Source organism: Pan troglodytes, chromosome 23, assembly GCF_028858775.2.
Source record: "Pan troglodytes isolate AG18354 chromosome 23, NHGRI_mPanTro3-v2.0_pri, whole genome shotgun sequence".
In the NCBI taxonomy this organism is placed as follows: domain Eukaryota; kingdom Metazoa; phylum Chordata; class Mammalia; order Primates; family Hominidae; genus Pan; species Pan troglodytes.
In genome coordinates this window covers 39,652,730-39,680,328 of record NC_086016.1, presented here as the reverse complement: position 1 = coordinate 39,680,328, position 27,599 = coordinate 39,652,730, and the positions used below count along the sequence as shown (strand labels likewise).

At 56.2% G+C, this 27,599-nt stretch overlaps 1 protein-coding gene across 6 annotated transcripts; it reads right to left on the bottom strand.

The window, feature by feature from the left end:
• Positions 1–105: 105 nt before the first annotated feature.
• On the bottom strand, positions 106–27,599 carry SH3BP1 (SH3 domain binding protein 1). Of its 6 annotated transcripts, none has more exons than XM_024352615.3 (18): positions 27,228–27,466; positions 25,911–25,953; positions 25,601–25,705; positions 24,465–24,541; positions 24,074–24,185; positions 23,906–23,982; positions 23,292–23,436; positions 22,384–22,452; positions 22,129–22,219; positions 21,579–21,724; positions 20,147–20,258; positions 19,727–19,808; positions 19,520–19,600; positions 18,608–18,724; positions 16,786–16,883; positions 16,310–16,493; positions 13,159–13,253; positions 106–1,471 (listed from the first exon to the last, which is right to left on the bottom strand). In XM_024352615.3, exons 1-18 carry the CDS (start codon positions 27,284–27,286, stop codon positions 1,155–1,157), a joined length of 2,010 nt encoding a protein of 669 aa, XP_024208383.1. In that variant the 5' UTR covers positions 27,287–27,466; the 3' UTR covers positions 106–1,154. The 6 variants fall into 6 exon arrangements, 5 of the variants coding, with proteins under 5 accessions (XP_024208383.1, XP_003317269.1, XP_024208382.1 ...); XM_024352614.3 differs by lacking the exon at positions 106–1,471 and adding an exon at positions 10,911–11,100; XR_010155936.1 differs by lacking the exon at positions 106–1,471 and adding an exon at positions 10,983–11,753 and having other exon boundaries at positions 16,786–16,949.

Genomic DNA, 27,599 nt, shown 5'->3' with positions numbered 1-27,599 from the left:
ATGGGTCATTTCATGCAGAGAACAATGTGGCGGGCCAGGTCCAGGGAGAGCACACTCCAGCAGGGGGTCCTCCTCCCTCCCCAAACATGGACTCAAACACAGGTGAACACTCCCACGCGCACTTTATTAAGTACGGAAGGACAGGTCACAACAGGGGTGGAGGTGGCGGGGAAGGCCCAGCCCCCACCCACCATCACTGGCACACAATAAATAAATAAGTAAATAGCCAAGTGGGCACGGGAGAGAGGTGGTACTGAAAACACTGACCGCACAGGGAGACACGAAAGCCCCCCTTCGAGCTGTGGCCATCAACGCTGTACGGGTACCATGACCAGGAAAGGGTGGGGCTTGGCCACAGAAGCCCCAGAGCATCACAAGTCTTTGTAAAGGAGGGGTGTCTTTAGGACGTGGACCACTCTTATTTACTGACTGAAACCTGGACCCCTAGCTGGTCCCGTGAGACCCAGATTATCAAGGGGCCACTGTCTCTCAGGCTTCTGGACTGTTCTACTGAGGATCTAAAAGACCACTGGGTCACTATCACTTGGGGTCCTGATGGGTCCACCCGGGGACCTAGGACATGCGAGGGTCATCGTCACTTAGGCTTCCGATTGGTCCAGGACATGAAAGGGTCACTGTTACTTAGGAACCTAAACTGGTACCCCACAGGACCCAACACTGATAAGTCACTATCACTTAGCCTTTGGATTGGTCCACCCAGGACAATAAGGGTTGTGGTTCCCTAGACCTCTGGTTGACAAGGACCCAAGGGCCAGGACCTGAGGGGCAGAGGGAGCTCTAGAAGCCCCAGGGAAGGGGGAGAAGACTAAGTACCAGGGATAGAGGGAATCTTCAGCAGGCACCAGGGCCCAGATTTCAAGGAGGGGAGGTGACAGGGAAGAAATAAGGCCACCTGGCTGGGTCAGGCCAAGATGAATCCATAGGGGACCAGCTTCTGGGGCAGCAAAGAGTGCCCAGCCACTGCTGGGAGGGGGCTGCAAGGGCCCTCAAACCTTCCCCGGGTCCCAGCCCCACCCCGGTGCAGAACCGGACCAAGGAGCCGGTTGTGCTTAACATGGCTCGTGACCCATCGCCTCCACCTACGGGATCAGGGAGTGGGGAGGGGTGGGCCTGTGGCTGCAGGTGCAGTGGGCTCAGTCCTCCAACCCCTCTGTCAAGTCTGCGATGCTCTCCACATAGTAATGGGGCACGAGGTCGTGCTGGCCGGCCGCTAGGTAGGCCTGGGCCTCTTCTAGGCGGGAGACTCCTGTGAGCGTGAGCACAGTGGTCATGCCGCAGCGGTGGCCAAAGAGGATGTCGGTCTCCAGGCGGTCACCCACCATAAGCGTGCGTGCGGGGTCGATGCTGAAGTTCTCCGTGATGCACTCGAACATGTAGGGGCTGGGCTTGCCCACCACCAGGGCCTGGCGTCCCGAGGCCGTCTCCACTGCAGCGGCCAGGCTCCCGGTGCCTGTAGGGAGATGGAGACGCAGTCAGCAGGAGGGCGGCAGGGACAGCGTCAGGCCCTGAAACTGGAAGTCCAGGGAGGTGGATTGTGCCGGGGTCAAATCGGCTGCTGACACGAGCCAGAAAGCCCACTTCCGAGTCTCACTGTAGTGGTTAAGGGTAGAGACGGCAACCAGATGCCGGCATCTGGACTCCATCTCCACCGTTCTTGGCAGGCTAGCTAACCTCTCTGTGCCTTGGTTTCCCCATCTCTAATATGGGGATGTCTACGGCACTTATCTCATGTGGGTACTGTGAGGATGCGTGGAGCTACTGCAGGTAAACAGGGCCTGGCTCGGTCAGTCCTGCCTGAGGTTCGCGATTTCACCCTGACAGCCGTGGACCTTTGGACAAACCACTCAACCACCCCGAGTTTCTCCGGACTCCTGCGAAAGCGGAATCCAAGTTAACGCCTACCTCCAAACGGGCGCTGGGCAACACAGGGGCAAGTGCTTTGTAAATGGAACAGCACTTAACAAATAGCAGTTGTGGTTACTGCTGCAGGAATTCATGCGGCTGGCGTCAGAAACTGGCACAGCCCCTTTGGAACACAGCGGGGCACAGAAATGTTCGCACCTCTGACCCAGTCCGCCTCCCCCGGGAAAGTAATCACAAGAAGAGAATTCCAGCTGGAGACAAAAAGCTGCAGGCTGGAAGACGTCTGTGGCTACAGTAACTGATAAGCCAAACTGTGGAACACTCCCGAGTGTCCAACAATAGGAGGACTGTTTAGAACTAAAGGACAGTCCTGTCTTCCAGCCCAGTACCATCCTGCCTCACACAATAAGTCCACTGTGCCTGTCCCACAGATGTGTCTTTGTGCCAGAACATTCGGCCTTCATGCTAATGTCCCTGAACAAATGATGATAATCACCATTTACTAAGCACATTCTAAACTGCCTGGCCTGTGCTGGGTGTTTCTGGAAGCCCGTTTTACAGAAGAGAATGCCAAGGCTCAGGGACATTAAGTAATTTGCCCAGGGTTGTACAGCTTCATAAGTGGCAGCAAAAGGATTTGCATTTGGGTGGGTCCAACCCAGCTCTGACCTGGGAGTACAGATTGTTTCCTATGCAGGAATTTTATGAGCTGGTTGTTAAAGGAAGGTACTATTAAAAGTCACCTTATGGCTGGGTACAGTGGCCCATGCCTGTAATCCCAGCACTTTGGGAAGCACAGGTGGGAGGATTGCTTGAGCCCAGGAGTTCAAGACCAGCCTGGGCAACAGGGAGATCCCATCTCTACTTAAATAAATATACATACATATTTTAAAAATTAAAAAAAAAAGAAAAGCTGGCTGGGCGCCGTGGCTCACGCCTGTAATCCCAGGACTTTGGGAGTCTGAGGCAGGCGGATCATCTGAGGTCAGGAATTCAAGACCAGCCCGACCAACATGGTAAAAATCCGTCTCTACTAAAAACACAAAAATTAGCCAGGCGCGGCGGCGCATGCCTGTAATCCCAGCTATTCGGGAGGCTGGGGCAGGAGAATCACTTAAGCCCGGGAGGCGGAGGCTGCGGTGAGCTGAGATGACGCCACTGCAGCATTCCAGTCTGGGCGCCAGAGCTAGGCTCTGACTCAAAAAAAAAAAAAAAAAAAAAAAAGTCAACGTATTCCAGGCACAGCTGCATTTAAAATAAATAAATAAAAGGCCCAGCCTGCACCATGAAACTCCGTCTCTACGAAAAATAAAAAAATTATTGGCCTCTGTAACACCGACATCCGGTCCAGGGCACTCTTCATTGCTGTCATCTTGCGAATTTGGCCCTGCAGGGGAGGCGGGAGCAAAAGAAGGCCCCTCCATAGTGGAGGGTTTGAGTCAGACAAAAGCAGGTGGCAGCAGAGGCTAATTGGCAGTGGTCAGTGTGTGTGGACAGGTTAATAGCCCAGTGAGTAGACTGGGGGTGTGGACAGATCTCTGTCACTCCCTCTCTGCTGGCCACTGACCCGGACAGTCATTGATATTAAATCCTGGGGGTACAGGATGGTATTGAGTGAAGAGAAGTAGACACAGGATTATAGTGGGGTACGGTGGCATATACCTGCAGTCCCAGCTACTCAGGAGGCTGAGGCAGGAGGAGTGCCTGAGCCCAGGAGTTTGAGGTTAAAGTGAGCTGTGTGATCTTGCCACTGCACTTCAGCCTGGGTGACAGCGCGAGACCCTGTCTCAAAAAAAAGTCAGCTTACAAACTTACAACTATATGATAATTTTTTTTTTTTTTGAGACAGTCTCCCTCTGTCGCCCAGGCTTAAGTGCAGTGGCGTCATCTCGGCTCACTGCAAGCTCCACCTCCCGGGTTCACGCCATTCTCCTGCCTCAGCCTCCCGAGTAGCCGGGACTACAGGCGCCCGCCACCATGCCCAGCTAAATTTTTTTGTATTTTTTTAGTAGAGATGGGGTTTCACCGTGTTAGCCAGAATGGTCTCGATCTCCTGACCTCGTTCGTGATCCACCCGCCTCTGCCTCCCAAAGTGCTGGGATTACAGGTGTGAGCCACTGTGACCAGCCCATGGTAATCTTTTATTTATTTATTTATTTAGAGGTGGAGTCTCGCTCTATCACCCAGGCTGGAGTGCAATGGAGCGATCTCAGCTCACAGCAACCTCTGCCTCCTGGGTTCAAGCCATTCTCCTGCCTCAGCCTCCCAAGTAGCTGGGATTACAGGCACGTGTCACCACACCCAGCTAATTTTTGTATTTTTAGTGGAGACAGAGTTTCACCATGTTGGCCAGGGTGGTCTCGAACACCTGACCTCAAGTGATCCACTGCCTCGGCCTCCCAAAGTGCTGGGATTACAGGCGTGCGCCACTGTGGCCGGCCTAAATGATAATGTTTAAAACGAAGGTAGTAAGTTCTCAAAACTCATCACTTCTTAGTTACTGAACCACACTAGCCTCTGCTCTTTTTGCTCTTGAGGTTCCACCGTACCTGTGATGGTGGAAATCCCGTATGAAGGTGTGTGCTACTGCACATCTCTTCCTGACCCCATGTTCAGGGACTGACTTCACGTTGGTAGCTCAAGATCGGCTGTACTGGGAGTATTTACACCACAGAAGCCAGCACATGGTATAATCATGGCTTTCCCTGCTATTCCATGTTTCTCAGCGCACCACTGGTCTGACCCCAAATGCTCTGGGCCTCCTGTCTCCCTTCCCAAGGCTGACAACACTCCACTCAGTTAAGCCAAAGGCAAAGATGGGGAAGGGGAACTAAGGAGAAAACAGGCGGGGAGAGCAAGAATCCTCAGCCCTGCTGTCCCCAGATGAGGAAGAGAAACTTCCCAGGCTCACAAGATCAAGGCCGAGGTGGGCCAGAACTCATGCTTTCAGGCTGGCCCAGGGCAACACCCCTGGGAGTTCTCCCCTCATCTGACATCTTGTGACCTGCCTATTTTAAGAACTTGGTAGAGAATAAAAATTAGCTGCGTGTGGTGGTGGGTACCTGTAATCCCAGCTACTGGGGAGGCTGAGGCAGGAGAATCGCTTGAACCTGGGAGGCAGAGGTTGCAGTGAGCCAACATCAGGCCACTGCACTCCAGCCTGGGTGACAGAGCAAGACTCTGTCTCAAAAAAAAAAAAAAAAAAAAATTAAAGAAAAAGAGAGAGAATAAAAGCCATGTGCTCCGTTGGTGAGCGATTCCTTCTGGGACAGAAAGGGCTTCCACTGAGTCATCCCAAAATGTTCTTCTGAGCTCAAGAATGGCCCCAACTCTGTCCTTCCCCACCAGGATGGAGCTGTTCACCTTTGGGCCCTGTGTCCCACATCCTTCATTCAGCTAATATTTACTAAGGCCCAACTACATGCCAGACACGGGATAGAGCAGTCAACACTACAAAGATCCTGACCTCAGGGGAGTGAGCCTCCTAGCAGGGGCATCTGGGAACATCGCCGTCTCCCAGGCCACCATCATTCCACTCCCCTCCACTCTGTAATCCACCGCTCTGCATGTTATGCTGATGACGTATTCCTAAGACAGCAGGCCTTTCTATTTGTCAGCTCAAGTGGCTGCCATGTGGTGACAAGATAAACACACAATTTCGGAGGTCCCTGGGGCAGGGGAGGAGGAGTTGGGGGTGAGATATTTGCATTATTTCAGACATACGCATCATGGGGGCTTTTATTAATATTGTCACACCACACCACACCACACCACACACACACACCACACCACACCACATCGTTTGAAAGCTGCATCAAGCTGTGCACAAACATGATCGCAGCGCTGTATTTGTTAAGCCTCTGCCTCCCCCTCTAGGCTATGGGAGTGACAGCAGGATGGGTGGGCACAGCCAGGTGGCTACTGAGACCAAAGGGGTCTGGATTCCACAGAGGCCTGCAAGGCAGGTGTGGGCAGGGCCTGGTTTCTCCCTAGCTCCTTGACAACCAGCCTTCCTGAGCCCTGGGGAACCTCTTAACCCACAGCCTTAACCTGAGCCTTGAGGCCTCCTGGGAAAAACTTTTCATAGCATAGCCTAAGGCAGGCAGGAGCTGCTGCCGCTGACAGCCCTGACCAGAGAGCCCTCAACACAGATTTATAGGGAAACTGAGGCTGAGGTGAGCCCGCCCACATACCAAGCAGGTGTGCAGCACAGCCAGGAGAGGCCAAGGACTACGGAATCCCTTTCTGCCATGCCATAACACTGGGTTTACATCTCCTGGTGTATTATCACTGCCCTGCATCATGCCTCCTCCAGGAAGTCTTCCTAGGTGCCCCTGGCACTAGGCCCTGCTCAGCACCCCACCATAATCCTGTGTCTACTTCTCTCCACTCAATACCATCCTGTACCCCCAGGATTTAATATCAATGACTGTCCGGGTCAGTGGCCAACAGAGAGGGAGTGACAGAGATCTGTCCACGGCCCCAGTATACTGACTGGGCTATTAACCTGTCCACACACACTGACCACTGCCAATTAGCCTCTGCTGCCACCTGCTCTTGTCTAACTCAAACCCTCCACAATGGAGGAGCCTCCTTTTGCTTCTGCCTCCCCTGCAGGGCTGAACTCGCAAGATGACAGCAGTGAAGAGTGCCCTGGAGGTCGGTGTCACAAAAGCCAAATTCAGGTTCCCGCGCTCTATCACTCTGCCAGAGAGTTGCTGGCAGAATTCTGCCCCACCCATCATTGGGGTGGGGTTGGAGGGTTGGAGGGGAAGCCTGGGAGGACTGTCCCTATGTGTGAGGGCTGAAACACCAATTCCCAGAGGCAGGATGGAGGCAGGTGTGTGGGGACACAGGAGGTGGAGGGGCTCACTCTATCTGTTCTTGGGCAGCTCACTTCCCTCCTCTTAGTCTCAGTTTCTTTCCTCTTCTTTTAGAGATAAGGTCTCACTATGTTGCCCATGCTGAAGTACAGTGGCTTTTCACAGATGCAATGATAGCACACTACAGCCTTGACCTCCTAGGCTCAAGCAATCCTCCCGCCTCAGCCTCTCGAGTAGCTGGGACTACAGGCTGTTGCCACTGTATCCGGCTGCCTCAGTCTCTTTACTTGAGAAATGGGACAATAACTTCCATCTCCAGAGTAATTTGGAAACCAAAGAAGAACACACACAAAGCTGTTTCATTAAGTTCTCTGTAACATGGGGGACTCTGGCTACAACTTACATCATCTGAACACCTACTATGTGCCAGGCACTCACCCTGATCACCGTCACCGGGCATGCTGAGCACTGCCATTTTTCACCCAGGCAGAGATGCTTGGAGGTTATGTAACTGAACACGATTACACAGCTGTGGAGCTGGAGCTGGACCTGGAACTGAGGTCAAACTCCACCGCCTTTGCTCCCCACACACCTGCCTACACCCTGCCTCTGAGAATGGTGTTTCAACCCTCACACAGGGGCACAATCCTCCCAGGCTTCCTCTCCAACCCCACCCCGATGGTGGGTAGGGCAGAATTCCGCCCAACTCCCTAAGTTACAAAGGGCCTCAGTTTCCTCATCTGTCCAACAGGGACCACACTGCTGCGCCTCACAGGATGACGGCTACAGGGATCAACCCCCTCCCCCATACCAAAGCACCCTGGGCCTTCCTCGCACTCTCCTGTTCCCCACCTGCCACCTGGAGACGCCTCTTCCCCGCCCCTCACCCTTAGGCGTGGAGGCGAATGCACAGGTCGCCCCCATCTCAGTTTCCCCGCCATTCCCGCGCTCACCAGGGGTCCGGCTGCCGTCGCTCAGCGGGTGCCATGGGTCACGGTCGGTGGCCACGAGTAGGCACTCGGGGTCGCGCAGGTGCGCGCACGCCTCCCTCAGCTTGGCGAAGGAGAAGTGCTCGTCGTAGCCCACAAGCACGGCGCGCACGCGCGGGGCCGCGCCGTCCCCCGCGCTCGGGTCCCCGGCCAGGCGCAGCCCCGCGGCGCGCAGCTCGGCGCACAGCCCCTCGCCGCCCAGCACGAACACGGCGCCCGGCGCGTCCGGAGGCCCGGGCAGGCGCTGGCGCAGCAGGCGCGCGGCGCACAGCGCGGAGCTGAAGAGCTGCTCGGCGCGCAGCCCCCCGAAGCCGAGGCGCGCGAAGCGCAGGGCCAGCTCGGGCCGCGCGCGCCGGCTGTTGTTGCTCACAAACAAAGCCGCCTTGCCGGCCCGCGCCAGCCGCTCCAGCAGCTCCGGGGCGCCCGGCACGGCGCGCTCGCCGTTCCACAGCACCCCGTCACAGTCGAACAGGACCCCCTGCGCCCGGCCCAGCACGTCGCGCAGGGCCGCTCCGCGCAGCCTCTCGCAGCGCGCCATGCAGCCGGCCGGCCGCCGGCCTCCCGCGCCGCGCTCTCTCCGCGGGCACGGCGCGCTCGCCCTGGCACGTTCCACGCAGCCGCCAATTGGCGCTCTGGAAGGACCGGGGGGCGGGGCGACGGCGTGGCCTGCAGCCAATGGGGGCGAGAGTCTGGGAGAGGAGCGAAGCCGCGAGCTAACGGAACTTGGAGAGAGGGGCGGATTCGTGGCCAACACCGAGGGGAAGGGACCAATGAAGAGCTAGCTTGATCCTTCTCCCCGTCCCTGGTTCTGCTGGACCAGTCGCCGCCGAGTTTCAACGCCAACTACACTCTTACGGGGTGGGAGACTGACGCTCTTCTTAACCAATAAGAATCTACAAACAAAACGCGAAGCGAAAGGCCCCGCTCCCTCCAGCCAATCAGAAGCTTAGGCGAGCTGGTTGCTGGGAGAAAAACAGATGTTAAATGAACTGCCTTTGGGTCAAATCTCATTGCCCCCTGAATCGTGGACGCTCCAGTTCAGAGCGAAGTCCCAAGAAACGTGTGGGTACGATGGGGTACGAGGCACATGGTGTCTTCTTGGGTGCTGGAGCCCTCGGTCTAGACCAGTAGTTCTTCACACTGCGTTAGAGTCCCCTGGGAACTTATTTTCAGATATCATTTACATATAGTAAAATGCATAGATCTTAAATGTACAGTTCAATGTCTTGACAAATGCTTTTGAAATCACCGATGTGTAGCAGGACAGATTCTCTTGTAAGTGTTTTGGGTGAAGACTGGGCATTTTTTGGTTTGTTGGTTAGTTGGTTTAATTCCAGGGATTCTACCGTGAGCTAGGATAGGGTAGGGAAGCACTGGGCTAGAGGCTGGTAGGCTGTCACTGCAGCACGCCCCGGGAGGGCAGGATCCAGAATGGTCGTGGCCAATTGCCCAGGATAGTAATGGGGTGACCCAGGTTGGCTGGGTCTCTGTCTTAGGGAGGAGGCCTTGTGATCTGGAAGCAACCACAGGTCTTGGGACCTTTGAGGAGCCACTGGTCTGCAGTGTGGGGATGAATGAATTGTGAGCTGTGGTGTCACAGTTTTGAAGTTGTCTGCCAACTTCAGATAAGGCTGTGACCCCCAGGAGCAACTGGAGCTCCAAAGACTTGGGAAAAACTGTACCTTGTACCCAACCTTGGAAGCTCAACTAGCTCCTATTCCCCAAGTGCCCTAAGCCTTTTGCTCCTGGCCTTTGCATAGATAGTCTCCTTGGCCTGAATGTTCCTTTTTCCTTTAAAAATTTCACCTTCAGGGCCGGGCTCGGTGGCTCACGCCTGTAATCCCAGCACTTTGGGAGGCTGAGGTGGGCGGATCACGAGGTCAGGAGATCGAGACCATCCTGGCTACGGTGAAACCCCGTCTCTACTAAAAATACAAAAAAAAAAAAAAAAGAAAAAAGAAAAAAATTAGCTAGGCGTGGTGGCGGGTGCCTGTAGTCCCAGCTACTCAGGAGGCTGAGGCAGGAGAATTGCTTGAACCCAGGAGGCGGAGCTTGCAGCGACCTGAGATCACGCCAATGCACTCCAGCCTGGGCAACAGAGCGAGACTCCATCTCAAAAAAAAAAAAAAATAAAATAAAAAATAAAAAATAAATAAAATAAATAAAAATAAACAAAATTCACCTTCAGGTCAGCTCCTGAAAGACTTCCCTTAAATATCACCTTCTCCAGGAAGCCGTTCTTAACCACCCACCCCATACCATGAGTCTAGGTTATATGGCCACCCCTAACTTGGCTAATATGGGCTCCCAGTGCAATGACACTTGATTTTTTTTGTTTTTGAGACAGGGTCTTACACCGTCACCCAGGCTGGAGTGCAGTGGCATGATCACTGCTCACTGAAGCCTCCAACTCCTGGGCTCAAGCGATCCTCCTGCCTCAGCCTTCCTAGTTGCTGAGACTACAGGCACACGCCACTACACCCAGTTAATTAAAAAAATTTTTTTTGTAGAGACAGGGTCTCACTATGTTGTCCAGGCTGGTCTAGAACTCCTGGGCTCAAGTGATCCTCCTGCCTCAGGCTCCCAGTGCTGGGATTATAGGCATGAGCCACCGTGCCTGGCCAGACACTTGATTCTAATGGTTGCTTCTGCCTGTCTGTTCGGGAACTCTTTGGGTGTAGGGTTAAGTCTTGGAGCTAGCTCAGGGCCTGGCACAGAGCAGATTTAGGGAAGGTTTGAGGACAGATCCATCCCTGCTCCTTGGGGAGGCTTCCCAGCCTCCTCCCGGAAGGAGAGTGAGGGGTCCAGGAAACAGTGGGAGCGGTAGGGGCTTCTGTGGGCCAAGGGTGGTGCTTTGGTTTTCAATGGAGAGCAATGCCTCTGTGGAGGGCATTGTTATAAAGTTTCACAAATGAGGAAAAGGGATACCAAGAAGTTAAGTAAATTGCCCAGAATGTGAGGGACAAGCCAGGCTTTGGAGTCAGACCTAGGCTCTAATCCCAGGCCCCTGCCTGACTGCCGTGTGACCTTGGCAGGTCACTTCTGTCTGAGCCTCAGTCTCCTCACTGCTAAGAGGTAATGGTATTTACTGCAGTAGGAGAAGATTAAGTGGAAATCATCCACAGAACGGCACAGCATGTAGTGCAGAGAAAGCTCTAAAAATGTCTGCTGTGATCTCACTTCAGACAGGAAGAAAGGAGGCAAAGAATATGTATTGTTTTCCCCTTTATAAAATTGGCTTCTTTATTTCAAGGACAGAAAATAAAACTATCATTTGGGCAGCTGCTCCAGTTTTGTCCAAAATAATTTATTTACCAGCCTTACAAAAAACATGTCGGCAAGAGAAGAATCAGTCCCGTAGGAGCAGGGAAACCTCTCCTTCCTTCCGGTGGCTCCCCTAGGACCTGCCGGAGAGTGGAGAGTCCGGTGGGGGGTCCCCAAGCCCAGGGTGGACGAGGAAAAGGTCAGGAAATAGAGGATTGTCCTGAGCCCTCCTGGCCATGGGGGCCGACCCAGTGGGCACTGAGGCACTTGTGGGCAAAGGCTGGAGGCCCATGCCCCTTTGTGGGGGGCGAGAGCTGTCCTGGGAGGGCCAGGTGGGGAGGGAGGGGATGCTGAGGGCTGCTTAGGGAGAAACCAGCCACTCAGTTGGTCTCTGAGGCAAGGCTCCTGGGGCGGGGCTGAGGGGGGATAGCTGGGGGAGTGGGGACCCCACTGACAGCCTCAGGGGCTCCTCCCTCTGCTGTGGCAGCCCCCAGGTCCACCTGTGCAGGGTTACTCAAAGAGACTGGGCTGGGGGAGGCTGGACCTGGGGAGGCCGGGCTGGGGGAGGCTGGTGAACGCCGGCTTTGGCGCCGGGCAGGCTGAGGGGGTGTGGGGGGTAACGGGGGTGGCACTGTGGGGGCTCGGAGGCTGCTGCCAACCAGACGTCGGGGCAGGGCTTGGGGGGTCCCAGGGCTGCCAGAGCCAGGGGGCAAGGGCGGGGCTGGAGGGGAGGAGCGGGAGCCGGAGACCTGGGGGGGCGGCATGGTGGGCCGGGCTGGCGCCGGGCGCTTGGCTGTTGAGGAAGGAAAGGGTGAGGGAGGCTGAGTGTCCACGTGGCCTGTGGTGAATCCACCAAGCTCGGTGCCCCCTCACAGCCTTTGCATCTGCTGTTCCCTCTGCCGGGAACACCGTTTCTGCGGCTGGCTCCTCATCATCTAGGCCTCTCCTTGTGCCCTTTGCCCCCTTGGAGGCCCTCCCCGAGCACCCTAGTTAGAGTCCCACCCCATGCCCCACCCCAGCTGCTCCGTCACATTTTCCAGTTGTATTTTCTTCGCAGGACTTTTTGTTCTCTGAAATTATCTTGCCCATTTATTTTGAATTTTTAAAAGTTCTTAAATTTTGAGACAGGGTCTCGCTGTGTTGTCCAGGCTGGTCTTGAACTCCAGGGCTTAAGCTAGCCTCCTGCCTCGGCCTCTCAAAGTGCTGGGATGACAGGTGTAAGCCACCGTCCCCGGCCTATCTTGTTCATTTTTATTTTACTGTAGACTACCTACCAGCCCTGGTCACGAGGCTCCCAGAGCTGTTCCGCCTATTCCTGGCTGTCCACTGCTCATTGCCTCCACTGAGTGTCAGTCACTCTCTCACCTGGTCAGCTCTGGGCCAAATTGACAGGTGAGTGTGCCAGAGGGGCTCAGAAGGAGGCCCCTGGTTTCTTCCCACCCCTGCCACCTCCTCTCCTTCGCTGCCACTGCCTTTTTTCTTTTTTTTTTTGAGACAGAGTCTCATTCTTGTCACCCAGGCTGGAGTGCAGTGGCGTGATCTTTGCTCACTGCAGCTTCCGCCTCCCGGGTTCAAGTGATTCTCCTGCCTCAGCCTCCTAAGTATCTGGGATGATAGGCACCCGCAACCATGCCCAGCTAATTTTTGTATTTTTAGTAGAGGTGAGGTTTCACTATGTTGGCCAGGCTGGTCTCGAACTCCTGGCCTCAAGTGATCCACCCGTCTCAGCCTCCCAAAGTGCTGGGTTTACATGTGTGAGCCACTGTGCCCAGCCCCTTCACTGCCCTTTGAAGACTCCCTCCTTCCACTGTAGTCTGTGACCTCTGGGCTTCTGGAGGGACGGGACTCCAGTACCCCAGTACTCACGCCGGCTCCCTCTTAGTGGGCACGTGCTGTGTGCCAGGGCCAGGCACTCTTCCTGCAGCACCACTGCAGGCTCCATGCAGCCCCATAAGGTAAGTGCAGACACTGTCCCATTACACAGAGGAGGAAGGTGAGGCTCAGACAGGTGAACTCACCTGCCCAAGGTCAAAGAGCTCAAATCTAAACCCAGAGTGCCAGGTGGCAAGACCTGGGCTCTTTATCACCTTGATTCCTGGTCTCCCCTGGCTGCCTAAAAAGATAGGAGGACCTGGGACTGCCTGTCCTCTCTCCCCGCCCACCCTCTGTCCCCTCCTCCCCTCCCACAGCCAACTCACTCCTCCGAGCCATGTCCTCCACTGGGGCAGCTGTCTCCGGGGGACTCCTGGTGACCTTGGGGGAGGCTGGTCTGGGGGGCACCTCAGACTCTGTCCTGCAGAGGGAAGGAGAGGATGGGGCAGACTTAGCCACCTCCCAGAAGTCTCATGGAATCCTGAGGAGTCTCCAGCTGCCAGGTGGAGTCTGGATCCTCCCAGCACTCGCTCTCTATCACTCTGTCCCCATGCCACGCACCCCTCCCAGAAGATGCTTCTGGCATTGGTTGGGGTCTGCATCCACTGAGCCCCTGGCTGCTTTGTGACCCTGTGATAGAGTCCATGTTCCTCCAGGGACCAGGAGGGAGCCCCACCTGCCTGGTAGGTAGGGCCAGGATGGGAGGTGGGACACAGGGCCTGACCTCTGCCTCAGCTCAGGGCCTCCATGTGGTTTTTTTTCTTGAGATGGAGTCTCACTCTGTCGCCCAGGCTGGAGTGCAGTGGTGCGATCTTGGCTCACTGCAGCCTCCACCTCCAAAGTTCAAGCAATTATCCTGCCTCAGCCTCTGGAGTAGCTGGGATTATAGGCACACACCACCATGCCCAGATTTTTTTGTTGTTGTTTTTTTGTAGTAGAGACGGGGTTTTGTCATGTTGTTCTTGAACTCCTGGTCTCAAGCGATCTTCTGCCCACCTCGGCCTCCCAAAGTGCTGGGATTACAAGTGTGCGCCACCTAGCCTTGTTTTTTTTTGTTATTGTTGTTGAGAAGTCTTGCTCTGTCGCTCAGGCTGGAATGCGATGGCATGATCTTGGCTCACTGTGACCTCCGCCTCCTGGGTTCATGGGATTCTCCTGTCTTGGTCTCCTGAGTAGCTGAGATTACAGGCGTGCGCCACCATGCCCTGCTAATTTTTTGCATTTTTAGTAGAGATGGGGTTTCACCATGTTGGCCAGGCTGGTCTCAAACTCCTGACTTCAAGTGATCCATCTGCTTCAGCCTCCCAAAGTGCTGGGATTACAGGTGTGAGCCACCACACCCGGCCATTTCTTTTTCTTTTTCTTTTTTTTTTGAGATGGAGTTTCGCTCTTGTTGCTCAGGCTGGAGTGCAATGGCACGATCTTGGCTCACTGCAACCTCTGCCTCCCTGGTTCAAGCCATTCTCCTGCCTCAGCCTCCCGAGTAGCTGGGATTACAGGTGCGCACTACCATGCCTGGCTAATTTTTTGCATTTTTAGTAGAGATGGGATTTCACCATGTTTGCCAGGCTGGTCTCAAACTCCAGACCTGACGTGATCTACCTGCCTTGGCTTCCCAAAGTGCTGGGATTACAGGCGTGAGCCACCACAACCGGCCATTTCTTTTTGAGAAAGGATCTCACTCTGTTGCCCAGGCTGAGTGCAATGGCACAATCATTGCTCACTGCAGCCTCGACCTCCTAGGCTCAAGAAATCCTCCCACTACAGCCTTCTGGGTAGCTGGGACCACAGGTGTGCACCACCACACCGACCTCATTTATTTTTTGTAGAGACACAGTCTTGCTATGTTACCCAATCTGCCTCCACGTGATCTTTTTTTTTTTTTTTTTTGAGACGGAGTCTCGCACTGTTGCCCAGGTTGGAGTGCAGTGGCGCAATCTTGGCTCACTGCAAGCTCCGCCTCCTGGGTTCACGCCATTCTCTTGCCTCAGCCTCCCGAGTAGCTGGGACTACAGGCGCCCACCAACACGCCCAGCTAATTTTTTGTATTTTTAGTAGAGACGGGGTTTCACTGTGTTAGCCAGGATGGTCTCGATCTCGCCTGCCTCGGCCTCCCAAAGTGCTGGGATTACAGGCGTGAGCCACCGTGCCGGGCCACGTGATCTTTATGAGATGCTTTGGCCACTGGAAGCCAGAGAGTGGGTGAGAAGCAGAGGGGGTCCTAGGCTCATTCCTCACTGCCTTCGGGTCTCTGCTTGGTCGTCTCTTCCTTAGCGAGGTCTTTCCTGGCCCCACAACTAAAGTAGCCCCCACGCTCCCCCTTAACCTGCTCCCCCTCCCTTAGCAGCGCCTCTCCACCTGACACTATAGAGAGAACGCACCGGTGGCTGTGCTTGATGCTGTCTCTCTCTCTCCCTGTGCCCTGAAATGTGAGCATTTGTCTTGCTCATCAGGAAATTCAAGGTGTGAGCCGCAGTGCTCTGTGGTATCCTGAACAGTAGCTGCTTGGTATGGAGGCACCACGGTACCACGAGGCCCTTCCAGATTTAAACGATCAAAGAGAAGACGGTGGCCAAGCACTGTGGCTCATGCCTATAATCCCAGCACTTTGGGGGACTGAGGCAGGCGGATCGCTTGAGGCCAGGAGTTCAAAACCAGCCTGGCCAACATGGGGTAACCCTGTCTCTACTGAAAATACAAAAATTAGCCGGCTATGGTGGTGCACGCCTGAAGTCCCAGCTATTCGGGAGGCTAAGGCAGGAGAATTGCTTGAACCCGGGAGGTGGAGGCTGCAAGTGAGCCAAGATCTCGCCATTGCACTCCAGCCTAAGCAACAGAATGAACTCCATCTCAGAAAAAAAAAAAAAGAGGCTGGGTGCAGTGGCTCACACTTGTAATCCCAGCACTTTCAGGGGCCAAGGTGGGTGGATCATTTGAGGCCAGGAGTTCAAGACCAGCCTGGCCAACATGGCGAAACCCCGTCTCTACTTAAAATACAAAAATTAGACAGGTGTGGTGGCACTCACCTGTAATCCCAGTTACTCGGGAGGCTGAGGCATGAGACTCAGTTGAACCTGGGAGGCACAGGTTGCAGTGAGCCAAGATTGTGCCACTGCACTCTGGCCTGGGCGACAGAGTGAGACTCTGTCTTAAAAAAAAAACAAAAAAAAACTGGAAGGTATTTACAGATTCCAAAATGATCATCTCTCGAGTTTCCTAGGACTGGAAACAAAGCCTGGCATATAGTAGGTGCTCAGGAAATTGCTACATGATGAATAGGGCACACATCAGTGGCTGAGACAAATTTCGCCTCTGAGTCTCCGCCCCACCCTCTCCAAACTAGGAGATCTGGTCTTTGCGATGAAAACACTAATAATTACATTTCCAAAAATTCAGCTTCCAGCTCTGAGACATGGTGCCTCAGGCAGGCTGATTGTGGGAGTACCACAGGAGCCATTCAAGCCCCTCAGTCCTCACCTTTCCTTGGTAGCCGCTGAAGCCAAGGCTGGGGCTGGGGCTGGAGCTGGAGCCGGAGCCAGAGCCGGGGTGGTGGCTGGGGTGGGCACGGCAGTGGACGGAAGTTCCTCAGAGGCCAGCCTGTCACTGACTGTGTCCTGGAGGGTAACAGCTGAGAAGAGGCCTGACACGTTGAAGTTGATGTCTGGAGACAGAAGGAGCAGAGACGGCTCTCAGAGACCGCGCCAGGCTCCTCGCTCCACTGGCGGGGACCGTTTCCCCTTCCCCTGAACCCATCTGGACCATGTTCAGCTTCCCCACTCCCGTGTGAGCCTCACCACCACCCCACAAAGCAGGCAGACCATCCCCGTTGTAAAAATGAGAAACTGAGGCTCAGACTTCCTCCTGGACTTATGGTGAGTTTGTGGGGCTACAGGGGAGGGAGCAGGGCAGAAGGAGGGCACCCAGCAGGGCGTCCATGCAGGCAGGAGCTTCACCTCCAGGGAAGAGGGTGTCTGCGCTCTGGATCAGCGCCTCGACGACGCCCACCACCTGGATGGAAGACACGGAGGCCGCATCCAGCTGGGCCTGGTCCCTGGGACAAAGAGATGCATCTGCTCAGCAAAGGGTTTGTGACCCCAACTCTCTGGCTGGCTCTGTGCTGGGCAATGGAGACACAAGGATCCATCATATTGAGTCCTTGTTCTCAAAAAGCCCACAAAGCACCAGTTGATGGTAAATGTGTCACTCACATGCCAAATGTCCCCCTTCCTTCACCCTGACAGACATCACTAATTAATCAAGGACCCTTTTCCTCATAGTTGTGATCTGGACAGCCTCTACCAAGCAAATGCAATCAGCACGTGGGAGGAAATCTTGCCATCTGTGGCCAGGTAAATAATGATGACTCCTCACATAGCACTGCACTTTACACTTTAATTTTATTATTTCTTCTTTTTTTTTTTTTGAGACGGAGTCTTGCTGTCTCACCCAGGCTGGGGTGCAGTGGCCCGATCTTGGCTCACTGCATCCTCCACCTCCCAGGTTCAAGAGATTCTCCTGCCTCAGCCTCCCGAGTAGCTGGGATTACAGGCGCGTACCACCACGCCCAGGTAATTTTTGTATTTTTAGTAGAGACGGAGTTTCACCATGTTGGCCAGGCTGGTCTCGAACTCCCGACCTCAGGTGATCCACCCACCTCGGCCTCCCAAAGTGCTGGGATTACAGCCGCGAGCCGCTGCCCCCGGCCTATTTCTTCATTTTTAGAGACAGGGTCTCATTGTGTCGCACAGGCTGGAATGCAGTGGCTCCATCATGGCTCACTGCAGCCTTGACTCCCTGGGCCCAAGCAGTCCTCCCACCTCAGCCTTCTGAGTAGCTGAGACTTCAGGTGTGCACCATGCCTGGCTAATCTTTTTAATTTTTTGTAGAGACGGGGTCTCATTAAGTTGCCCAGGCTGGTTTCAAACTCCTGAGTTCAAGTGATCTTCCCACCTTGGCCTCCCAAAGTGCTAGGATTACAGGCATGACACTGGACCTGGCTTGCACTTCACAGTTTCTAAAACATTTTCCAATTCATCATATCACTCACTCCCCAAAGCAAAAGCCCTCAAAGTTTGTATGATTTCTCCCCAATTTACAGATGAGGAAATCGAGGTTCTGAGGGTGTCTTCCTCAGGCCCATCTCTGGAAGGTGGAGGGGTGGAGCTATTAGTAGAACCTGATCGGGCCAGGCGCGGCAGCTCACACCTGGGGCGCGATGGCTCACACCTGTAATCCCAGCACTTTGGGTGGCCGAGGCTGGTGGATCACGAGCTGAGGAGATCGAGACCACCATGGCTAACACGGTGAAACCCTGTCTCTACTGAAAATACAAAAAATTAGCCGGGAGTGGTGGTGCGCACCTGTAGTCCCAGCTACTTGGCAGGCTGAGGCAGAAGAATCGCTTGAACCCGGGAGGCGGAGGTTGCAGTGAGCCGAGATTGCGCCACTGTACTCCAGCCTGGGCAACAAGAGCAAGACTCCATCTCAAAAAAAAAAAAAAAAAAAAAAAAGAACCCGATCTTTGGGCTCCCAGCTCCCCCATGCCACTAAACACCTCATCACCACCACTGGCCAAAATGCCAGAATTGCCTCTCTCCAAAGCCCTGTGGCCTGCACAGCCCCTTTGGCCTGTTCCTCACGGCAGCCTCAAAAACAGGAGCTGCTCAACCCACTCCAAAAATGGGGACACCGAGGCCCCGGGGAAAAATAGACAACAGATAGTTGGGGTGGGATCTGCCTTCCTCCTGCCACCTCCCCCAGCCCGCGGCCCCTCACCCTTCTTTCTCAGGTGGCCACAGCAAGTTGGGTCCCAGGACTATGGCGATGTTGCTGGGTGTCATCTTGTTCACCTCCTGCTCCTCGGCCAGCCGTGCCAGGAACTTCATCAGGTACCTAAGGGCGGAGGCAGGCTTAGGCCAGGGGCAGAACGCACCCAGCCCTGAGAATTCTCCAGCCCAGGGTTTCCAAAGAGTGTGAAAGACACCGCCCAGAATGGTCTTAACATTGTCACAGTTAAATCAGCTTATCCACTGAGTGCCAACCCTGCAGTGGGCACTGAGCCAAGCTGAGTCCTCAGCAGCCACCCTACAGGGTAGAGACTGTTACAGTCTGCATTTTCCAGATGATGACGCTGAGTGGCCTGCCCAGAGGTGGCATGTGAAGCCAGGCGGTATGGCTTCAAAAGTTCAAGGTCTCATTTATTTCAATGCTTCGCATAAAAATGTATGACTAATCCGGCTGGGCACAGTGCCTCACGCCTGTAATCCCAGCACTTTGGGAGGCTGAGGCGGGTGGATCACCTGAGGTCAGGAGTTCAACACCAGCCTGACCAACATGGTAAAACCCCACCTTTACTAAAAATACAAAAATTAGCCGAGTGTGATGGCAGGCGCCTGTAGTCCTAGCTACTCGGGAGGCTGAGGCAGGAGAACTGCTTGAACCCAGGAGGCGGAGGTTGCAGTGAGCCAAGACTGCACCACTGCACTCCAGCTTGGGCGACAGAGTGAGACCCTGTCTCAGAAAAAAAAAAAATTATATATATAAATGACTAATCCATCAAAGCTGCATTTTCAGTAATATTTCTTAGGATACAGTGGCAAGGCCAGGCTCAAGCCCAGGGTCCCAGGGTCCGTGACCCCAGCTGGGCTCTGGCTCTGCGGCAGGCTGGGGAGGCGGGCTCGGGCTCACCTGAGGTTGCTGAGGTTCTCGGGGGGTAGGCGGCTGCACACCTCTTGGAGGGCCTGCAGCCGGGCCCCTGGCTCCTTCAGGCTGGGGGGGAGTGGAGAGACCTGTCAGCCAGCGCAGGGCTACACCTTTGCATCCTCCTCCTCCCCATCCCCTCCCTCCTCCAGAATCCTCCTCCTCCCCATCCCCTCCCTCCTCCAACATCCTCACCTGGCTGCCCTCATCCAGTCGTCATAGAGGTCGAAGGTCATCAGAGGCTCTGGCAGCTCCCGCAGATAGGACTTGAGGGCACCTGAAGCAGGGGTGTGGGGAGGGTCAGAGGCAGCCCCCACCCCGCTCTCCCACTCTCCCTGTAGAAGGAACCTCCGGCCCTTGTTCACACTAACGTGTCTAGGTCTGACAGTTTCTTTGGGCTGTAGGCCCTTTTGAGAAAATGAAGGCTAGCCATCTTGTCCCCAGAAAAATGTACAAACATTTTCGGGGGGCTCATGATGGACCCCACATTAAGAACCCGAGTGTCCTCAGTCTCAACAGAATATCAAGTCTTAAAGCCAGGCTATCTTGGGATCGTTTCAAGCCACTGCACCCCCTCCCCCCAACCTCCTGCCCAGGGCTCCCCAGATCAGGCACCTGCCATGGCGTGCGGGTCGGAGCAGAACTCCTCCAGGCTGTGGGGGTCCGAGGCCATTGTCTGCTTGAGACGCTTCAGCACCGAGGCCCCAGCAGCCAGACGGAAGAGACCCTGGGTTTGAGAGGAGGCAGGCAAGGGTCACAGAGGGGTGGGCAGGGCAGGACACCCTGGCGCACTTGTAGCCTGGGGTGTGCCACTGGCCTTTGCTAGGCCTGTGTCCCCGCTGGTCTGGCTGGCAGTGTGGGCACCACGGTGTCCACGGGCTTCAACCTTCAAGGTCTAGAATTCTGAGCAAAGGGCGGGGCTGGGAAGTCTGGGAGGAGGTGGGAAAAATCATGGGGAAATGGAAGCCCAGTCAGAAGTGGAAGGGAGGGGCCGGGTGCAGTGGCTCATGCCTGTAATCCCAGCACTTTGGGAGGCCTGTGCAGGTGGATCACTTGAAGCCAGGGGTTTGAGACCAGCCTGGCCAACATGGTGAAATCCCATTTCTACTAAAATAAAAAAAATTAGCTGGGCATGGTGGTGGGCATCTGTAATCCCAGCTACTTGGGAGGCTGAGACACAATCGCTTGAACCAGGGAGGTGAAGGTTGCAGTGAGCCAAAGGTTGCAGTGAGCCAGGATCGCACCACTGCACTACAGCCTGGGTGACAGAGCGAGATCCTGTCTCAAAAAAAAAAAAAGGGTCGGGCGCAGTGGCTCATGCCTGCAACCCCAGCACTTTGGGAGGCTGAGGCAGGTGGATCACCTGAGGTTAGGAGTTCAGGACTAGCCTGGCCAACATAATCTCATCTCTACTAAAAAATACAAAAATTAGCTGGGCGTGGTGGTGCATGCCTGTAGTCCCAGCTACTTGTGAAGTTGAGGCAGGAGAATTGCTTGAACCCAGGAGACAGAGGCTGCAGTGAGCCGAGATCACGCCACTGCACTCCAGCCTGGGTAACAGAGCAACACTCCATATCTCAAAAAAAAAAAAAAAAAAAAGTGTAAGGGAGAAAGGAGGCCCCAGCACAGCAGGATTGCTGAGCAGCGCAGAACTGTTTTGGGGTATCTGCCACCACTAGGGTCTATCTTCAGGACGGGGGCAATGTATTCACAGCAGATCCAGCCAGTGTGTGGCAGTGGAGCCCCTGGTTTGAGAAGTCACCTTCTCATATGACTCTGGGCATGGTTACCTCTCTACCTCTGTCTCCCTCTTGTGAAATTGTGAAATGGAGCCAGGAATGCAAAGGCTTCTAGTATAGCGCTTGGCCCATGTGAGCATTGACACGGGGGAGGTAGTGTGGATGCCGCAGGAGGCGGCCATGTCTTCTCCCAGGGAGCTGGGCTCGAATGAGGGAATTACAGGCACTGGGAAAGGGCAGCAAGTGGGGGGTTTGGGACAGAATGAGGGCCCCAGTCCTCCTTCCCCACCTGCCCCAGGGGACCCCACCTCTTCCTTCATGCCCTCAGAAAGCAGCATCATGACGCAGGCCTCGATGGGCAGGGCAATCTCCCGGCCCAGCTCTTGCAGGTGGGTTGCCAGCGACACCCCATACACCCTGGGGAAGTGGGTGGCTGTCATCGAGGGGGAGTGGTCTGCAGGGATGAAACAGATCAGCGGCCCAGGGCCTTCCCACCCTGAGCAGTCAGGCAGGGGCACCCCCCCTTCATGTCCTCAAGGTGGTACCACCTGCCACTGACTGTCCAGGCACACATCTGAAATCATCCATCACATCTCTCGAATTGGCCCGCCTCCACTGCCTCTATCCTAGTCTAGGCCATCGTTGCCTCCTTCTGCCTCACAGGCCTGGCTCTAGTCCTGCCCCCTTCACTCCACCCTCCACACAGTAGCCAGAGCTGCCTCTCCAACACAGGTTGAGCCTAGCTCTCAGAACCCATCCACAGCTTCCTGCTACCTATCAGGATGAAGTGTGAGCTTCTCAATAAGCCCCGAGCAGGGCAGGGTCAGGGGTGTGGTATCGCCGGGCCTATGTCCCCACCTGCTTGGCCGTGGTTCTCCCTCAGCTCAGCCAGGGCTGTGTCCAGCGAGCTCAGTGACCTGCGATGGTAATCGGCCTGAATCTCCAGGAGCTGTGGGGATGAAGGGACACCCTGAGCGGAAGTGAGGGAAGCTGAGCCTTCTATAGGGTCCTTGAGAGCAGACGCCCCCTCCACCATCTTAGAGCCCCAGTGGCCCCTGGCTCTGGCTTTCAGCCCCTGAGCTCTGGATGGCTGGGGCCCGGTCTTGGACTCACATGAATGAAGTAGTTGGCATAGGAGTCCTCCTTGGTAACAAAGTGGTACAGGTCAGCCAAGTACTCGTCCTTGGGGACAGACAGGGGAGAGCTTACGTTGGGTGAGGCTGGGGGGTCTAGAGGGGAAGAGGAGGCTTGGAAGGGCTGGTGACCTCCCCCAGGCCACACAACTGCAGGTGGGAGGTCCCAGCCAGGCTCCTCTCTCTGCCAAGGTTGGTGCTTGGGGCCAGCCCCTGGGAACTCCCTTAAACTTTTCTGGCTTCTTGTCCCCATCTCTGTGTCTCCACAGACTTAGCACAGTGCCTTGTTTTTTGTTTTGTTTCGTTTGAGACGGAGTCTCGCACTGTTGCCCGGGCTGGAGTGCAGTGGTGCAATCTCGGCTCACTGCAACCTCTGCCTCCTGGGTTCAAGCGATTCTCCTGCCTCAGCCTCCTGAGTAGCTGGGATTACAGGCGCGTGCCACTACGCCCAGCTAAGTTTTTGTATTTTTAGTAGAGACAGGGTTTCACCATGTTGGCCAGGCTGGTCTTGAACTCCTGACCTCATGATTCGCCTGCCTCGGCCTCCCCAAGTGCTGGGATTACAGGCATAAGCCACCGCGCCTGGCCTTACACAGTGACCTGTTATTCACCATTCATTCACTCTTCATTTATTCATTCACTCGCTCGCTCAGCAAACAAACACATGGAGACTCAGGGAACAGACCAAATCTCCGCCTTCCCAAGTTATGCATGGGGTACAGACAGAAGAGGCTACAAGGGAATGGCGGAGCTCTGCTGGCTCCTAGCCACGTGGCCTTAGGCAAGTCATGTGTCACCTCTCTGAACTTCAGCTTCCTTGCCTGTGAGATGGGGCCAGGACCCACCCCTGCCACCCCTACATATCCAGGGGACCCCCATGGCCCTCACCCTGCATTGCTCCACTTTCCTCTTCAGCTCCTCCTCCTCCTCCTTCAGCGTCTCCACCTTGTTGGCCATGGTCGTATGGCTGTGACTGCCCGGGCCGCCTCCCAGGCCTTGACTGCTGCCTGAATTCTTGGTTGCCTGACTGAGCCTGGGGATGATCCCAAGGTGAGCTGGTCACCTGCCCTGTTGCATGTCCAGAGCCAAGTGTCCCCCCCCTACAGCAGACCACATGGGATTCTAGGATTTAGAGCTGCAGATCTGAGAGCTCCACTGGCCGGGGCCTCTGCCCAGGCTGGGCCATGAGTGCTCTGGGTTGCCCCCTGGTGGCAGGTTTGGTGATCACAGCCACTCCACAGAGGGGAGAATAGGGCTGCCGCAGGACTGTTTACAGGATCCCAGGCTTTAGGGTTGCCCCAGCACCAGCTGTGACACACGCGGGCACACCCTCACAGATACCCTAACCACCTGTGCTCCTAGGGACCAGGCGTGCACAAGTACACACACTGTACTCAGCAGACCCCACAGCATCCTCCTGGTGTGGCCAGGGCCTCAAAGCTCTATGACCATCTCTGTGGGCTGACCCAGATATGAGCCCCCTGAGCGGCTGGGGCTCCCACCTGCTCTTGAGTGTGTTCCAGTCGGACACGAGCTTCTGGAGGCTTTTCTTGTGCTTGAGGATGGCTGGCAGCTCCTCCTGGGGATGGGCATGGGGGGGTCAGTGTGCTGGGGGAGGAGGGAGCCAGAAGCTGGGGAAGCTGGGGGCTGGAAGCAGGGCACAGGCTCACCTCACTCAGCCTGCTGAGTGGCTGCAGGACGTCCCTCTCCAGGGTCATCTCAAACTCGGCCAGGATGCGGGCCAGCTGATTCTGGATGGCACAGCTCATCTCCAAGGCCTTCCTGTGGACACGGCACCCCATGGGTCCAGGTGCCTGCTGCCCTCACCTCCACTGGAAACACTTGGTGGGGCCTCTCCTCCCTCACTTCCGGCCCCTCCTAGATATCCTTCATCTCTGCTAAGCTGAACACCCTCCCAGGCCTGGCCACCCTCACTGACCTGGGAACTGTCCCCAGCCTGGTCATTCTTCTGATGTGGATGCCCTCACCACCTGGACCCCCTCCCAGCTGAGATCACATCTTGGTATCCCCAGGTGAGGGCTGGGCCCCGTCTGTGCTCACCCCATGCTGGAATCAGGGTCCAGCTCCTTGAAGCTCTCAGCCATCGTGGTGGACAGAGCCATGAGGGGAAGCTTCTTCTGCAGGGAGGGTGGGGCCGGCGCTGAGTGTCCGTGCCTCCCTCCACCCTGCCTGAGCACCAGGCCAGCCCCTTGGGGCAGGGGAGGAGGGAACCCAGGAGGGCCACAGTCCCAGATGAGAGTGGAAACAAGATGACAAGGTGTGGTGGGGGTGACATTTCCCTGAGAGCATGGATGGAGCCCCTCTCCATCTGGCGTGCCCTTTCCTCTTCCCAGAAGCCACTTGACTGGGCAAGAAGGAATGACCAAGTCCTACTGCAGACTGGGAAACTAAGATGCAGGGAGGGCAGGGAGCTTGCCCCAGGTCACACAGGTGGAGGGAGAATGGGAGCGGGAGCTCTTTCCCCTGTCCCAGGGTATATATGGCTGACCTAGCCACCGCTGAGTTCAAACGCTCTATGGCTCCCAATTTCCTTGCCTTGGCCACACTGAATTGTCAACTGATTCCAAAACATGGCCCCACACTCCCACCCCATCTGGAGTTACGGAGAATGCCTGCTCTGGGATCAGAGACCAGGGTTCAAACCTCAGTTCTGCCACTTACTAGCTATGTGACCTTGGACAAGTGACTTTATCTCTAAGTCTCCAGTTCCTCATCTGTAAAGCAATGCCTGCCCCTAGGGTTGTGCCAGTGTTCCATGAGACAATGCACTAATATGTTAGTAACAGGCTGGCGGTTACCAGCCAATAAATGCTGCCTCTTGATTAATAAACATGTATCCCTCAAAAGCCAGCTCAATTGCTACCTCCTTCAGGAAACCGTCTGAGGCCGCCCCATTGACAGCCTGCTCTGCGCACTGATTGGACAGAGAAGTTCAGGTGCTGTCAGAAGCCTGGCCTCGGCTTATGGGAACTGGTGCACAGGGAAGTGGGGTAAAGGTGATGGGGAAGGTATAGGGCCTCTTGAGTGCAGTGCCAGAGGGGCCTTGGAACAGAGCAGTCTCCATGCCCTTGGTGCCAGACACTCAGACTGGCAAGGAAACCCCAGCCCCGACCTTGCTTCCCCATTGGATGGAAGTCTCCTGCTCAGGCCCCTCCTTCCCGGGACCCCCCACTCACCACCCGCTTGTCCATGTCTGCCCCGCTCTGGCCCTGCAGACAGGCCTGCAGCCGCTTGTGGACGTTGTGGGCTGCCCGCTTGGCCGGCTCCAGCCGCTGTTCTACCTGGGAAGGAGGTATGGAGGTTAAGGATCAAGAGAGGCTGTCTCCCCCTGAGCAGGAAACTTTCTCCTGTCCCCTGGGGACCCCATGGCCAACAGCTTGAGGAATGACTCAACCCGGGCCCCTACATGGCGTCCCCGCCCCGGCCCTCTGCTCCGCGACAGCCTGCACAGGCCTGCCTTCCCACCTGCCCGGCCCAGGCACGTACCTGCAGCAGGTCCTCACCCAAGAACTCAGCGGTCTCCGGGGTGCTGCGGGGAGTGGGAAGGGGGAGAGTGCTTCTGCTGAGCCTGCCTGGGTTAGAACGCCCCCTACTTCCCTTCCCCGCAGCAGGGCACCTGGACCCCAGTGCTTCCACTGTCCCTCCCAGCTGAGGCCTGCCCTGGGTGGCCCAGTTGCTTCATCCCAGTCAGAGCACATTCCATGGGGGTGGGAATAGGATACATGGGTTTTTCCTCTTCCACCCAGGGCTGTGTCCTGAGAGAGGGCGGACAGATGAAACTAAAGGGGAGGCTGAGAGACCCACCCGGGGCCCAGCTTTGGGACACAGAAGCCTCTTTTCTGCCCACTCCCAAATCCTCAGCCCACCCCGGGATGAGGAGTATTAGCTGGCCCCAAGAACGGGAAGTGCAGGAGCTCAGACTCCTAGGCACAGTCACACAGCACTCTGGACTACAGCTGTGGGCAGGGGTGCACAGGCCCTTGGCCCCCACCTGGGGACACATGGGGGATGCCAAGGCCCACTGCAAGGTGGTCTGACTGTCCAGGCTATGTAGGCATCTGTGCCAGTGTGAGACTAGAACCAGGTCTCTGGACACCCAGTCCCCTCCCTGGACCCAGAGAATGGGGAACTCCTGAGGCTGGGGGAAGAGGAGCAGAGAAGACAGGCTCTCAGAAGCTCCCCAAACTTCCGGCCTCCGTGCCACCGGCTCAGAGACTGGGGGTGGGAGCTGGGAGACCTGGGGATGTTTCCACCTGAGTCCAGGAAAAGCAGAAACGAGACAGAGAAGCAGGAGGCCCCTGGGCTGGGGGGAGCGGGAGGGGAAGGGACGCTGCAGGCCAGGGGCAGGCCCCTCCTCCCACCAGGCCAGGACCCATCTCCTCCCCTCGCCCCAGGTCTGTGGCCCTAATCGACCCTCCTCCCTCCCCGGCCCAGCAAGCAGAGGTGGTGAACTGCCCCATTGTCCAGAGAGGACAAGTGAGGTCAGGAGGACCATCCACTTAGAGACTCGTGGAGGCAGAGAAGTCCCAGCGTCCTAGGGCAGAGAGCATTCTCTCGCCTGAAGCCCCCTCCAATCCGGTAAGGGGGGGCATCCCTTCCCCCAAAGGCCACCCCTGCTCCTCCAGCTCTGCCCGAGAGACGGGGGCGGCGTTCAGAGAGGAGGAAGAGAGGGCAGGAGTCTGGCCGCTCAGAGGGTGGCTGCCCAGCTGTCCCCAGCCTCCCCACCCCCGTCTCCCCCGACCCTTTTACGACCCCTCAGGTCCTGCCGGGGTAAGAGTGGGGCTGGAAGGGGGTGACACTCACCGTCCCAAGCTGCCCGTCTGGGCCAGCTGCCGCATGCGGTGCAGCTGCCTCTTCATCATCTTGGGGGCGAGCTGGGGGCTGCGGGGTCACGGCGGGGGTCGCGGGCCCGGGGAGCCCCCGGTCCAGCCTGCCTCTCCTGCGGCGCGGTTCTTGCCCCGGATGGGTGGGCGGCGCTCTCGCTTCCTGGGCCGCCGCGCGGCTCTTGCTGGCGGCCGGCTCTCTCCTCCCCCGCTCACGACTCCGCCCCCGGCCCCCAGGTCACTCCTCTCTCCAAGTTGGTTTCCTCGCTCTCCCCCGGCTTCCGGGCCCCCCGGCGACCCCCGGCCGGGCCCCCGCTGCTGTGTGTCCGCCGGCCGCGGCCGTCCACAGGTT

What these genes read in the sequence shown, in the direction of transcription:
- SH3BP1 (XM_009438354.5), bottom strand. Translation starts at nt 27,286, where the DNA reads ATGATGAAGAGGCAGCTGCACCGCATGCGGCAGCTGGCCCAGACGGGC. An exon ending in TGGAACACACTCAAGAGCAG is followed by an intron (nt 23,437 to 23,905) that starts GTGGGAGCCCCA and finishes GATCATCCCCAG; the next exon opens with GCTCAGTCAGGCAACCAAGA. An exon ending in ATGCCAACTACTTCATTCAT is followed by an intron (nt 22,220 to 22,383) that starts GTGAGTCCAAGA and finishes TCATCCCCACAG; the next exon opens with CTCCTGGAGATTCAGGCCGA.